We start from the raw sequence: 15,030 nt of genomic DNA, 5'->3' as shown, positions 1-15,030 counted from the left end.
AGGCTAAAGTCTGAAAAACACTTCAAAGAGAAGGAAATGTGGTTCGGAGAGAGAAGTTTGTAGAAGGGAAAGGCAATCGGTGAAGAGCCCACTGCAAGTGAAAGGAAGGGCCCAGAGCCTGAGATCACTGGGGGTGGGGGTGGGGGAGGGGCGCTAGTTCAGGTGGGAACACAGGATGCATGTGGAGACAGGGCAGCAGGGGAGGAAGGTTACTGACTATTTAAAAGACAGGAAACTAAAGAGCTGTGAGAACTTATCCCTTCCCTGCAAATAATTTACTGTGGTATTTTTGAATGGCTTCCTTCTCCATGTTTCTAATTTCTTCATTAGAGGCACCTTTAACTGACCGTTCCTTGGTTCTGAATGCCAAAGTCAGAATCAGGTCAACACCATAATTACCACCCTAAGGTTTATGTTTACAAGACTCACAGAAGCTTGGAGATAAAACGGAAGGCGTCTATTTGAACCTCCTTTCCAGGGTAACGTTTCTTCCGAGCATTCCTGGAAGGTGGCCATCCAGACGGAAAGAAGTCTCTCCAGCTCCAGGGAGCTCAGTTTATCTCAGGAAGCAGCCTCGTTCATGACTGTGCATCATTAGTTGTGAGAAATTTCTTTTCCCTCAAACTGAGATTAAATACGTCTTCCTGTTGCTTCTACCCATTTCAACCCCATAGAGTGACTCAAAAAGTAGCCTACTGTGCCTCCTCCATGTAGATGGCGCTAACTACGTTTGTAACGGTGAATTGAAAACTGTCCCTTTCCCCCTCTAACGGTCTCGTTAATTGACAACCGGCTTAGTTTTGATTAATTAGGTTCTCTAATACCATGTGCCACCTTCCTTTTCATGAAGACCTTGAAGGGACATCTGTCCCTGTTAGTAATGCTCCACTTTCCTCCCTTTACTGACTAATAAAACCTTATGTTTGTGCCATCATACTTCAACCCTTGCTAGGCAACGTCATGTAAATTAGCACATCACCATGTCACAAGAAAGTGCAGCACCACTATATGTTACCCCCACAAAAATCTCTGCATCTCTTTTATGATACAACAGAAAGGAGAGGGCAAGTCATGTAAAATATGTCTGAGGGAACCCTACGGTTTCTGACAGGACGAAGGCTAGGAAATGCCAAAGAATTAATGTGTTTTAAGAGAAGAAGGAAAAAGTAATTATCAGAACAAACTCTGGATGCCTGCTCCAATCATGCACAAATAACTGATACTTACCTCAACTACAGACCATATACATTCCTATCTTATCAAACCATTTGTATAATCACAGTTACTCATGCAACAAACATGGATGCTATGCCTGGTGCTGGGACTGGGACTGAGGGAGACAGAGGTTAGAAATGGAGATAAGGAAGGCAGTATTTTAACTCTGGATGTTAAATGTAGAGCAAAAGTTGAAAGAAATGAGATGACTTAGGCAAAATAATGACTTTGCGATCTGGGAAAGATGGAGGAGAGGACCTGGCAGGGAAGAGGTCAGTGGGGGAAGGGGGCATCTCAGCGGGGGAAACAAAGTAAATCCTGTGCTTCCAAGCTCGGTCTTTCCCCAAGCAAAGCTGAAGCGCCAGCTCCACGGTGCTGCTGTGAAGACTGCCGAGGATGGGACCTGGGGACCCTGGCGCTCTGGAGCAAGCCTGGTCCAGGGGGATGAAGGGGATGTCCTGCTACTGAGACTAAGATGACAGCAGCTCTTCCTCCATCAAGCCAGAGGAAGATGTGTTTGTTACTCCAGAAAGCACTAGAGGAATTTAAACTCTTTGTTGCCTCAGAAAGTAATAGGTCTGGGTAGATGTGCAACTGCCAATGTCAAGGATCCCTGGGGAGCGAATCTATGACACATGCAGGGTTTCATCCCATTGGACACAATGGTTAGGGACCTGTAAGGTTCACTGCGGAGGATCAAATGACATGCCTATCACGGATGGATACCTTGCGGCCTCCCTGGCCACATGTGGAGGGGCACATCTGCCCATTTGGTTCCCAGCCCGCAAGAGTGCACAGGCACCATGACCTGAGGGACCTCTAAGAATTAGAGACTTAACCTGAGGACACCTGGCTTTGACCCGAGGCACGATGCATGTGGAAGTACCAAGTAATGATAACAGTTCAGTGACTTCTCCACAGAGACAGGAGGGTGCTAGGGTTCCCTGATGCTTGGGGAATACAAACTGTGTGCTTGAAACTGTGCCTTCAGTGATGCAAACACACACGACAGAGGAGAAAACTTGATAAATGGATGACAGACCGACCTTGTGGGCAGGGTGCAGCAGCCGTCCGCTGTGAGTCTGACTTGAGTCTCGTAGCTGTCCAGGGGACACACGGCCTGCTGAACGGAGGGGCACTCCACAGTGCTGCAGTCCACGCTGAAAACTGGGGGGCAAACAGAGCACTGTTCACTGCTACGTTTACTTGCATTCTGAGTCCTCAAACGAAACACTGGCTCTTCACAAACTTTAGCAGTTTCCTTGCTCCCTGGAAACTCTGTCTTAGCATTGGCATTTTCATTTCAGTCAACATGAGAGAGCTATAATATAACCCAAATCTTCTGTGCAAGAAAAGCAGAAGACAGGACACTGAAGAGTTAAGATGAAGATACAGAGAGTTAAACCAAAGGTGGGGGTGTGGATGGTGCTGCTCAGCCAGAGGCGTTTCTGATAGAACAGTTTAAGAGATGGTCAAGGGACTGACTGACTGGCTTGTGCCTTTATCTGGCAGGTAAAACAAAAAACAAAAAACAAAAAAAAAAAAAAAAAAAAAAACAAACAACTGACCAGCTGTTAGAAACTTGCAAAGAGGAAATCACTACAGTCCAGACCCATTCACAGACCACATTAGAAATGCAGCCACGAGAACGAGGAGGTTAGAAATAATATAAAGCAAGAAACAGCTGGGACATGACAACAAAACAAATGTGGCCAAGAAGCCAAGTAAATAGTCAAGGATGACTTAGCACATGCTATAAAGTCAAGGGACGGATGGTGGGGAGCTGGCAAGGAGAAAGATTGGGACTGAGTATTTCATGATAAAATGTCTGTCATTTTGATGCATATATTCATCTAAAAATAACTTTCTGCTTTATGTATGATGATTGTTTTTAAATGTAATACTTTAAAGTGACAGATAGATCTACAAATGAGGGTGATGACCTTCTCTGGGGGAATGAAGCAGGCAGCCATAGTACCACAAATTTTAATCCTACCGCCCCCAACAAGCATACTTTGAAGGCAAAAAAAAAAAAAAAAAGAGAGGAAAAGACAGGGTCCCTCTCTAAAGGCACTGATGTGCTAGCAGATCATCCCTCTGGTTGTCTGACTGGAGGGCAGAAGTCAGGCTGCCATGAGCCCAAAGTGTCCTGCCGAGAATGCCCAGCGTCATGTGGCAGAAGGGGCCTGTGCCACGCTCTCGGCTGCTGGGACAGAGCCCGCGCGTACCTGGTTTGCACTCATAGAGGTCACAACACTCTCCCGGCTTCCCTGAGGCTTTGGACACAAGTATGTTCAGGTATCCCGGCTGGCAGACTTTCCGCAGACAGCCGGCGGGGTCACACACGCAGCGGCTGGGGAGGGGGCAGCACTCCCCCGGGGGCGCGTAGCCCTCGATCAGAACGGAATCCTCAGGACAGCGCGGAGAGAACTGGACTTCACAGCGGGCCTTGGAGCAGTCTGGCTTCTCTTCTAAATGGGAGAGAGAGAGCTTAGCACGGGCCCAGGGCCATCCCACAGAAGCGCAGGCAGCCCTGATGACCCACCCGCTCACCAGAAAGGAGGGGAGGGGACGAAGTCTGCTGAGAACCCTCAAACGCAGCTGAGCCACCCGTGGAAATCTCTCCTGAGATCTGCTCATGACGTCAGAATGAGAGGCCAAGCTGCCGTCTTGCCCACGGTCCCACCTCCCTCTCCCCTGTGTCCAGTGCACTGACCGGATGAGGAAGGCAAAGGGCAGATGCCTGCAGAATGTGCAGAATCTGAAAACAGGGCTTTGCTGCCTGCCGACCAACTGAAAGGTCTTTAAGTTTAAAAGCAGCTTTAAGAGCTGTTCCTTGAAAACAATGTACATTTAAACACCAAAGTAGATCCACAAATAACTAACGGCTACTTCGGGGGCTGGAGACAAGGTGCATGACGTTCAACACGGGGGAGCTCGACCTCCAAGCTCTGAGATTTGAGGAGATGACTGTATGAAGAGGATATGACTCTGGGATGTGGAAGCTTAGCAAGATGGCTCTGGAGCCAAATTCCTCTATAATTTCCCTAAGTGACATCTGGTGTGTCTCTATCCCTAGCAGAGACCCAGCAATGGTACCTTGTTCTCCTTTCTCCAATATTATGTTACTGACCTCCTGCTGTGCCTCCATTTTTAGAGATAAGAAAAATAAATCAAGCAAAGTCCTAGCTTCTGAAGCCCCAGTCCATAGCTCAGTTTCTTGACTCAAGCTTTTAAGAAACCTGCACCAACATTAGGCCTTTGAGGAGAAGATGAAATAAACCAAAAGTACATCATCACAGCTCCACGACCTTTGGGTGGAAAGAGTTCAGAAAACGTTGGGTAGAAATAATACCATGTGGTATAGGGCTATGTTTGTAAGCTCTGCTTTTCCTAAGGTAAGACCCACACAGAATCACGAAGCAGGGTTAGACGCAAGCGGTCGCCTAGTGTAGTCTATCTTGTAGATAAAGAACCTGAAACCGGGGAGGTCAAGTGATCTGCCTGAGGCCAGGGGTGGAATAACAGCAAGAATCCAGGCCTCCTCGCCTCCAGTTCACTTAGCTCTTTATATTACAAAAGGGGATCTATTTCCAAAACCAAGTGTCCTTCAGGTCACTTTCTACCTTGATTGCCGTACCTTTCATTTCTCTGTCCATCTTCTCTGTCTAACTACTTCTCGTCCAATCAAAAGATAGTGCAGGAGAGCCTTCATACTCATAGTTCTAGTAAATTCTTTCAAAAATATTTATTAAGTGCCTGCCGTTCCAGCAGCTTGCGAAAACGAAACATAGATCCCTATCTTCATACAGTTTACAATGCAGTGAAGGGTGATAAAAAACAAACAATAAACATTATAAATAAGCAAACGGTATAGCCGAAGACGGAGATAAATCTGGGGGGAGAACAGAACAGAGCAAGGGGGAATTAGAAAGCACGGAAGAAGTGGGGGGCAGTTACAGTTTGCTCAGAATACGCATCACTGAGAAGCTAATGTTGGAAGGGACTGGAGGAGTGCAGGGATGGGCCAAGGAGATGCCTCGGGGAAGAGCGTCCCAGCGGAGGGAACAGCTGCCGCACTCCGGTGTGTCCCGAGAAGAGTTAAAGGCCAGTGTGGCTGCCGCAGGACATACAGAGGATGCATTTACCCAGTTTTCACATTGCCAACCCCAGCAGCTGCCTGGAGAAGAGAACATAATTAACTAATGAGGAATTCTACTCCTGGATCCCCATCAGTGTGGGCAGAACAAATCAAAGAGCTGAGGAGGAGAAAGTGAATCTTGATTGAGATGGAGTTTGTCAAGGTACATTCAGTAGACGGCTTCTCTGGCAAACACGAACACGCAGTCTCAAAATTAATAAGGGCACAATGACTTTAATTGCAAATAACACTTAATTTCTACTCTTGTTAATGTGCTGTAATTTAACTTACTCTGTATCACATTCTATTACATTCCTATTTTGCACAATACCCGGTATGTATAATCAGTTTTCAAACATATGCTTCAATGAAACATGTTTTCATTAAAGTACAAACATCTCAGGTCTTCCTAGTTATTTAAGTTTCTTTTAACACTATCAACATGGTCACCTACTGCTGTGTGTTTTGTAGCTCAAGGCTTGAGAGCTTTATTTACTTCTTAAAACCTGGCTTAGTAATCCATGTGGGATAACGTAGGCTGCCACAGACACTGGACCACAGTCTGAAGGGATTTAAGAATGTTAAAAATAAGGGTTAAACCCTACTACGTGCTTTTTCAACTATTCTCGAGATTCATATTGGCTTCCTTTTAATTTACTATAATATAATCAATTAGATTTTAAACCATCCTTGTGTCCTTAGAATAAAGCCTATGTCTAAAGATCCAGCTATATCTGACCTTCTAACACTTTAAGATTGCTAAATTAGTAAGTTTGAGTGATAGCAGCCTGTAGCTCTCTCTTTTCATGTGTGTGTACTGGCCTCATCCAGTCTCAAGTTTCAGAGTTACACTAACTTTTTCAATGAGCTGTTTATCATTCTATCTCTTTCTCTGCTGTAAAGCAGTTCAAATAACTCAGGAATTATCTATTCTGTGATGTTTTCATACAACCCACTTATGAAACTATCTGAATTCTGTACTGTTTTTGTAACGGAGGAAGGAACAGGTTTCTTCTTTGGTTATTAGATTACCAGGTTATTCTATTTCTTTTAGAATTACCTGTACTAACATATATTAGTAAAGAAATACTTGATTTATACAGATTTTCAAATTCATTTCAGGCTTTACGAACCAAGCTTTCTTTTTTGTAGTTGATGTGTTCACGGGTTCTTTTAAGTTTTTAAATTTCTTCCTTCTTTGTCTTTCAGATTATTTAATTGGCTTTTCTCTAGGGTTTTAAGATTAATGAATGCTCGGTTCACTTTGATTTCACTTTTGTTTTCTCAGAAATGCAAATAATTTTCATTATGATTTTAATACTTTAGCCAAATTGTTCTGGTTATATTCTAATGTTCAATGTGAACTGCTCTCAATGTAACTCATTTCTAATTCAATTTTGATTTCCTCTTTAAAGACCTGTTAGAAGAGTGCTACTAAACTTCTGCACAGGTGTATTTTTTGGCTTTCCTCTTGAGTTTAATTTATAGTTCCACTGCCTCGTTGCCAGAGAATGTAGGCTATATAATTTTCTACTTCCGTAATTTCTTGAGTTTGTTTTCTTTTTGTTTCTGTTTTTTTGGCATGCACGTGTATGTATGTGGACTATGGCCAAGTTAAAAATACATGGTTATTTGAAAAGAACATGTATTCTGTTTACTTGATACAAACTTGCGTATCTATTAAACCCAACTTCTTAATTATGACATCCAGCTCACCTGTATCTTATACTTTTTATCGGCTATCCAAGAAGGATCTATAAAAATCTCCCAATATGAACCAGTAACATCTCATATTTCTAACAGTTTTTAACTTTAATGTTTCAAAGCTGTGTTGTTCACTTCAAAACTAGCAGGCATAAAATTCAAGCCTGTTACACTGACTTGGCAAATTGCAAAATGATGCTTTCAAAGAATTTAGATTTCTAAGATCGAAATCTTTTTAAAATTTGGTAATACTTAACTTTTTTAGCTTTATTCTTCTCTTCTTTCTACCATCTATTCACCTCTCAATAGACCACCTAGAGCCCTACTCACCCAGCATCCTTCCCTTCCCCCAGCCAGTCACTAGCCTGCCGCTTAAACCCAACCGCGGTTACCATGGCATCAGGAGTTGTTTTTCTAATACCTTCTTTCTCAGCCTGTTTCTAAATTCTTGCAGTGGATTTCATTTATTCATCTATGTCTCTCCTCCATCCCTCTTCCACGGAGAAAATAGGAGAAAATTACAGATACACCATGTGTTTTCCATCATTTAAAAGGCTTTTCTGATACTACCTCCGAGTTTTAAATTTTATCCATTTGAAGAGAAGCCTCTCCTGATTCTTTCCCTATGGTGTCTAACAAATCTATATATAATACTTAAGTAAATTAACAAGCTCTTCAGTCTGGTTGCCCTGGCAACACGTTGTAACTGGCATCTTAAAAAAAAACAAAACAAAAAACCCACAACTGCCCCAGATATAGAAAGACCAAAATGACAGTATCACTTGCAACAGAAGTAATTAAGGGAAATAAGCTGGTTTCATAATAGTAATAATCTTCCTTTAAGAGGTTAGCCCTTAAAATATTTGACAGGGTCACCCAGTATGAAAGTGACTTTACAATAATAATGGCAAGTTTGTATCAATCCTAGTCACTTTAAACTGTGTGCCTGCATTCTGGCCAGCTGTAGACTTTTTCCAGGTCCTTATGTCAACAGGAAAAGTATAATCATGATCTACAAGTAGCAAATGCATTCAAGAGTTTTCTGCTTAAACAAAGATTTAAGTAAAACCAAAGCCATATGAAAAACTACTAAATGGGAAAAGAAAAAAGAGAAAAATTATATTGCCAGATTCTCATTCCAATCTATTTAATTTTTGTATAGTCCCACACATCTGACACTGCAGCCTTCCTCCTCTTTCAAAATCTCTTAAAATGGTCTCCTAACAATAACAGCAGATACGCTGCGCACTTATTAACGGAAGACAGGCAGGATAAAATGGACAGGTAACATTTAGACAGGCAACGGCAAAGTCAACACTGCTGGGCACTCTGCTTGCCTAAAATCTATCCTGAATCTCACGCATACAACACACATGCATGGAGGTAACCCATGAGCATTCTGAGACAATCCTTGGGAGTTCCAACTACGGAGATATGTCAAGGAAACCCAAAATCTGGATTAGACCTGGTATCACAAAACTCAGTAGGTAGAACAGAGCAAAGAAGGGAAGAGTCTGGGATCACAGTTTCTTCACACCTCACTCTGGTAATCTGCTTCCGTTACAACCTCAATCCTTTGAAATGAAGTCTCGGAGTGGCTGTGGCATCAGCCCAGGGTGGCCCAGAGGCCACCAGGTGGTCCTAGGAGACACCTCCTCATGGTACCAGCTGAGATGCAATCTGTGAATCCTTCTTTCACCCATTCATTCAGCAAATTATTTACTGAATGACTTCCATGCGTCAGAGGTTCCAGGCACGGGGCTTAATGCAGGGAATAAAGCAGAGTCCTTGCTGGCCTTCCTGGATTTACCATTCTGGAGGAGTTACACAACAAAGAACTGCACAGCATAAAGCCAGGTGGTAACAAATTCTTTGAAGCAGAATCAGCAATTTGGGCGTACTGCACTGGCCAGGTGGGTGAGGGCAGATGTCTCTAGAGGATGTGGCACCTGCACAGGACCCAATGAAAGGAGGGTGAAGGCAAGCAAGTTGCAGGGCAGGTGTTTCAGACACGGGGAACTGCAAGAACAAAGGCTCCACGGCAAGAAGCCCACTCTTCACATAGAAAACATTAATCTCTACTATTAAGAAGACATCTCAACAAGTAGAATTCACAGGTAAATAATACCAATTAAGACTTATAAGAAATATATTCTGATGGATGGTGTTTCTTATTAAGGATTCAAGTCTCATGATCATGCAAGAGCAACAAAAGCAATCTCTACCACTGGGCACCTTCTATGTGCGAGGTACCACGCATTGCCTTGTGCTCACATCCTTCGCACTCCTGTGTGAAAGAGAGGACATCTTCACCTATCCTTGGCAGAGGAGGCACAGAGAGGCTAAGAAACTTGGCCATGGTCACAAAGTAAGTGGCAGAGCCTCCAAAGCACGCTCTTCCCCCTAGTCACAATTGCCGAAAGCAAAAGGAACTGCAACTTTCCTAACCAGTTCTCCTGGTATTTGATTGTTTAGTCAAATGGCTATATTCTTGCTCAAATATAGAGGGCAAAAGTAATTTGCCAAGATAAAGACATTCAGGGTCTTCGGGTGTGTCCTCATGGCTCTCTGCTTGGCCACCCTCCCCATTTCCTTTGCTCCTTGGCCTCACAGACACAAAGAAGCAGCTTTCTTATACCTGGCATTATTTTGCTCCAAAAACTTCTATTACAAATGCAAGACACATGTCACCCCTTCATTTTTAAATTTAGAGACTGACTCCTTTAAAGTTACACTGTGAATTCTTTTCATTCACATTCCATGATTTTATCATAACCTTTTTTGGCAAGCTTCGCGGTGAAGACTTGTTCCGCACAATCATAACCCTGAGGGGAAAAAATTAGGCTTGTTGATACAGTCCCAGAAATATTTCATATTCCAGCTCGTTCAGAAACACCAGCTGTACTTTCCCAGCACTTTTTTTACTCTGTATTTAGGATTTAACAGTGGTGGGATCTACATAGTCTTTTCTTGGTGGTTTGTGAAAAATGCCGTATGAAAATGTTTTCAAATACCAAATAAAAGTTAGTTTGCACCAGAGTGGAATATAAATTAGCCCAATATAAAGAAAAATAAAAGATACGTAAGTCCAACACAACATGTGATTCTGGAACTCAGTGGTTCTCAACCCTGGCTGTGTATTAGAATCATTTATAAAGCTTTTAAGAATGCCACTGTCTGGATCCCACCTCAAATCAATTATATCAGAATTTCTGGGGGAGGAGCCTGGGAATTAATATTTGTTTCAATAGCTTCCTGGGTGATTCTATTGTGGATTAGGGCTGAGAACCACTATGTTACTCCTCTAAGCAAAATGGGAATCTTTACAATGAAGTTCCCTATTGACAACAGAGCTTCTCCAAGGGCACGTTCAAACATCCCGGCAAATGGCGGCTGGCCAAATGCCAAAGCAGCATTGGGCCCTCCAGATCTCTGCCTGCCACCAAGTTATCTGAGCTGTATGCTGAGCCCACGGTAGCTCTAGGAATCTCCCAGACTACACATCTTTTCTAGGCAGGATGCTACTGAATTGGGTTGAAAATGATGCTTTTGATTAGAGTTTTGCTACACAAAGTGTGGCCTCTGGACCAGCAGCAGCTGGGAGCTTATTAGAGCTGCAGAGACACAGACCCCCGTGCCAGGCTTACTGAATCAGAATCTGCATTTTTAGCAAGATTCCCAGATGAGACAAACTGCTCCAAAGTGGTGGTTTTCAACAGTGGTCCATGAACCAGCACAGCAGCATTTCCTGGGAACTTGCTAGAGATGAGAGATGCAGCTCCAAGGCCCCACATCAGATCTGCAGAATCAGAAATTCTAGGGATGGGGCCCAGAAATTTGTGTTGGAAGAAACCCTCTAGGTAATTCTCCTGCAGACTATTGTTTGAGAACCATAGTGCTAGAATAATGATTCTCAGCATATTAGAATCCCCTATGGAATGTTAAAAGCTCAGATCAATTAAATCAGAATTACTAGAAGTGGGACCCCAGCATCAGTAATTTTTAAAGTCCTCAAGGTGACTCCAAGGTGCAGTCAGGACTGAGCCACTGTCCTCGGCACTCCCCTTCCCCTCCACAGCACCTATCCTCTGCCACCATCCCCTATACTCCTCCCAGGGGATTCAAAGCTGCTTTCAATCTTAGGAAATCTGAATCAACACGTTCTCTGGAATCTTCCTGAAGGAGGTCAGAGCTTCCTGGAAGGAGTGAACAAAGCTTAGAGGGGTCTTCAGGATTTCCTCTGGTGGCAGGCGGTGGGGGGGAGGGAGCAGGGAGTGGGAGAGACAGGTCCTAAACGTGGCCTGCATGCAACCTAGAATTTTAAATCCTAGCTTACTAAAGTTGATTACAATTTTGAGTCCAGAGACATTTTATTTCATCATCTGTTAATTCATACCAGGAACATGTATTCAATTTACTCCCAGAAGGTTTTGCCATTCGAATAATTACATTTATATATTCATAGATGGTAACAAGTTTAAAATGTAACAATGAATTTATTTTTAAAAATCTGGAAACAAAATAAAGCCTAAGGATAGTTTGGAAGAATGTACAAAGAATTGAAGATTGGTTTCAAAAAGATTAATTTTACCTAATAGGCTTCTCTGAATACTTTGCATCCCCTTTTTGCCATAAACATAAGCCCACAAAAAGGGAATGAAAATTACTAGAGAATGGGACAAATGACTAATGAGGAAAACTTAAATGAACCAAATCTGTATAGTCAGTTCAGCAACATCTTAAGAGGAATCTTCATAACAGCTTGAAAATGTCACAGAGGCATAAACATTAGAAATGAAGAACTCCCCAGGGCGGTGTTTAAACGGAAGGCAAAATCCATTACAGAACACAAACAAAGCCTCTATTTTGCTGAGTGATTCTGTGACTTTGGGTGGGTTGCTTTCCATATTTCAAGTTTTCCTCCATAAAGGAAGGGGTGCTGCTACTTGGTTCTTCCCTTGTGTAATCACAATATTGAGAAAATATACACAAGTGTCAGATGCTAGAGAGGTGAAATGAAGAGTCTGGTGGTCCTCATCTGTGTAACGAGGGGCTGACCCTCGTGGGTGTCTTCTTTGAATACACTCCAGCCGGAAATCCCGTGAGCCCTTCCTATGCAAGCAGTTTCCAGGGACTCCTGGCCTCTGCTCCTTTAAGGAAGATCAACAGATGACTGTTGGATTGAAGGAGGAGCAGTCTTTTTCTTTCAGAGCTCCAGCATTTGTTAACACTGTAGGGTTTTAGCAATAGAGTGGAAAATGTGAGCTTATGTGATTTTAAAAAACAAAGAACAACATACCAAGGGTACTGTCGGTAACTTTCTGGGTCCCAAAGGTGGTATATGAATCTCCAAAGTCCTCAGAAGGACTCCGAAGAATATTATGTGCTGATATGACATCTTCAAGGGTTCCTCAAAGTGACTACATGTACATGATTAAAATGACATACCAAGAACAAAGAGAAGATGAATCAAGGACAGGTAGAGCACTGAACAACCTGGCTGCTGTTCTGCCTTCGCTGGCAACAGGAGCTGCAAATAAAGACCAGCAGGCGCTTTTACTGCTCAACTGGTGGTTCTCATGGGGGCTGCACATTCTGGGGGGAAAAAACCCCATGTGGCTAAGGAGACAGAAATAGGTTTTTGAAAAAATATTTCGGCCATTTATTTCTTTCTTCCTCTCTTCTTTTAAATTTCTGTTTTACTGAAGATAAAGTACTTGTTTGTACTACTTACTTGCCATGTAACAGAGGTCACCTTTCATCTTTCTGATGTGGGAGTTAGTATAGCTACTGGTTTACCACGAAGGTTTGAAAGGCAGAAACAACCATGCTCAAACCATGGCTCTGCTACAACTAGCTGTGTGATCTTAGGCAAGCTTTCTGACCCCTCTGCGTCAGTTTCTGCAGGGTTGTTGTAAGTTGTCACGCAAGATAATAAATATTGCAAGCAGACCCATGCCTGGCACAGCTAAGTGCCCAGCGGACAGTAGTTCTTACCCTCAAATCATTAATTATTAGGGAAAAGTCTAGGTTTTGAGTCGGACCTCAGGATACTCAGTATACCCACGTGTTAAACAGGGCATAAAAATACTTATTCTACAAGGAATTTGGAGACTAAAAGAATGTACAGGTTCTTTTATATTTAAAATACTGTATCATATAAATATAAGAGTATTTCATATATTTGAATGTGTATGTGTGTATGCATGTGTTTACACATTCTCACACACACAGACACTCATAGGCCTACACGTCCACTAACTCCTTCTTCTCCGTTTGTTTTAAACCTAATGCCCAACATGATGCTGGGCTTGATGAACACAGATGTAATCATTAAATGTTTGCTATTATTCACAACAGTAAAGTTGATTATGACACACACACAAAAATGATATATATATCCCTCCACACACACACATCCTAGCACGCTAAAAGTTGTGCTCAACTGCTGTTTCTCTGTCAGCCTCCATTACTTTATTAATTCCTTTTTTTTTTGTTTGCTTTTAAAGGGAGGTACTTTTTGAGGTCTTTGCTCTGTCTGGAGAGAAGGAAAGAAGCTGCCTTACTCAGGTCGTTTTCCCTGGAGAGGCTTCCCCAGCTATTTCCGCATTCAGGATGTGCTGACAGGCCCTGCTTACAAAGGTAGCAGGCTGACAAGTGGCGAATAATGGTATAATGGTCAAGAGTGCTGCCCCAAACCAACAAAGGCCCCTGACATTTACCCTAGAGGGGGTTCAGGCCCTCCCTGGGGAGAAAGTGCCCCTCCACGTCTGGAGGTCGGCACCTCTCAGAACAGCCTCACTCCCTTCCCAGAGCTCCATCTCTGAGGGCTTCTCCACCTTTCTGCTCCAGCACCAGCCTTCTAATCAGACATGCACTGGGCCGAGCCCCCGAGAGGGCCCCACGTTTCTATGCCGTCTTTGTCTTCTCTGTGTACCCACGGCATAAACCCTCGTCCACGGCGACCGCCAAGCAGGCACCCGGAGACTACAAATATGTGAGCTGCAGCTGAGCAAAGGGACGTGTTTACTTTCCATCCTGAACTACAACTTGACCCGCAGCAAAAACAAAAATACTGCAATGTGTATTTTTTTCCCAGAAATGATAATTATAGTACTCCAAACATTTTTCAAACTTCAGCTATGAAAATGGAAAAGGCATTTCAAAAAAATAATTTATTAAATAGGCACTTATACTCTTAGTAGCCCTTACATGGACATTCTAATTTTTTTCTCCATAGCCATTAAAGGTCTTGGCTCCTGGCTCAACACCCTCTTCCAGGGCGAGGTGGGGCTCAGCCTGCTGGGCTGAGAGGTAAGTGGCTTAAGAGCCCTCTCAATTCAGTGCAGTCTGCGTGGGTTTATAGCACCTTTTTCCACCTCAAAATTATGGGCGATTTAAGCAGCACAGTTTGCACGTGGGGTGACGCACATCTGGCTGATGCTATGCCTGAACCAGAAGCAGGAGGCCAGATGGGCTCCTGGTACCAAATTCAGGAGGTGCAATATTTAGACGCCTCTCAGGAGCATGTGAATCCCAGCTTCTGTTTACTCCTCACCTCACTGTCCACCTGGTCCTTTTCCTCCAGCCACAGTTTTCCTGTACCTGGTACTCTCATCGGGATACAGCCACTGTAACGATCACTCTCAGCTTTTGAACCCTCTTTGGAGCTCCGATTCTCACTTGAGCATTCTCACTTCTTTAAAGCATAGATGACGATCCAGCCTCACCTCCAGAGCTGCTGATTTAGTTCAGCTGGGTTGGGGCCTGAGGACGTGCACTTCTAACAAATTCATGGTTACTGATGCTGCTACCTGGGTCCCACGCTTTGAGAACCACTGCTTTAGACTTTTATCTGTTTGGAAATTCTAGCCTCTTGCAAGCTCAGCCATGCTCTCTTCTGCCCCAAGTCAAAGCTGTTTCCTCTACCATTGTCTCCATCTCTCACTATACAGATGCTTGGTGGAGAT

General features: G+C 43.3%; 1 protein-coding gene across 5 annotated transcripts in view; it reads right to left on the bottom strand.

Moving 5' to 3' along the window:
- CRIM1 (cysteine rich transmembrane BMP regulator 1) overlaps positions 1–15,030 on the bottom strand; it is a 187,042-nt gene that overhangs the window by 101,662 nt on the left and 70,350 nt on the right. For 3 of the 5 annotated variants that reach the window (XR_012511861.1, XM_074378719.1, XM_074378720.1), the window contains 2 exons: positions 3,444–3,686; positions 2,262–2,382 (listed from right to left, as the gene is read on the bottom strand). The exons of 1 other annotated variant lie outside the window; for it this stretch is intronic. Coding sequence is in view for 3 of the 4 variants with exons in the window: in XM_074378719.1 (XP_074234820.1) it covers positions 2,262–2,382; positions 3,444–3,686 (364 nt within the window). In the remaining variant the exon portion in view is untranslated. The remainder of the gene's footprint in view (positions 1–2,261; positions 2,383–3,443; positions 3,687–15,030) is intronic. One more of the 5 variants, XM_074378721.1, reaches the window with a different exon arrangement.

The sequence above is a fragment of the Camelus bactrianus genome, chromosome 15 (genome assembly GCF_048773025.1).
Source record: "Camelus bactrianus isolate YW-2024 breed Bactrian camel chromosome 15, ASM4877302v1, whole genome shotgun sequence".
Lineage (NCBI taxonomy): Eukaryota > Metazoa > Chordata > Mammalia > Artiodactyla > Camelidae > Camelus > Camelus bactrianus.
Note: the sequence above shows the minus strand (reverse complement) of the source record. Positions and strands in the feature narration are given on the sequence as shown.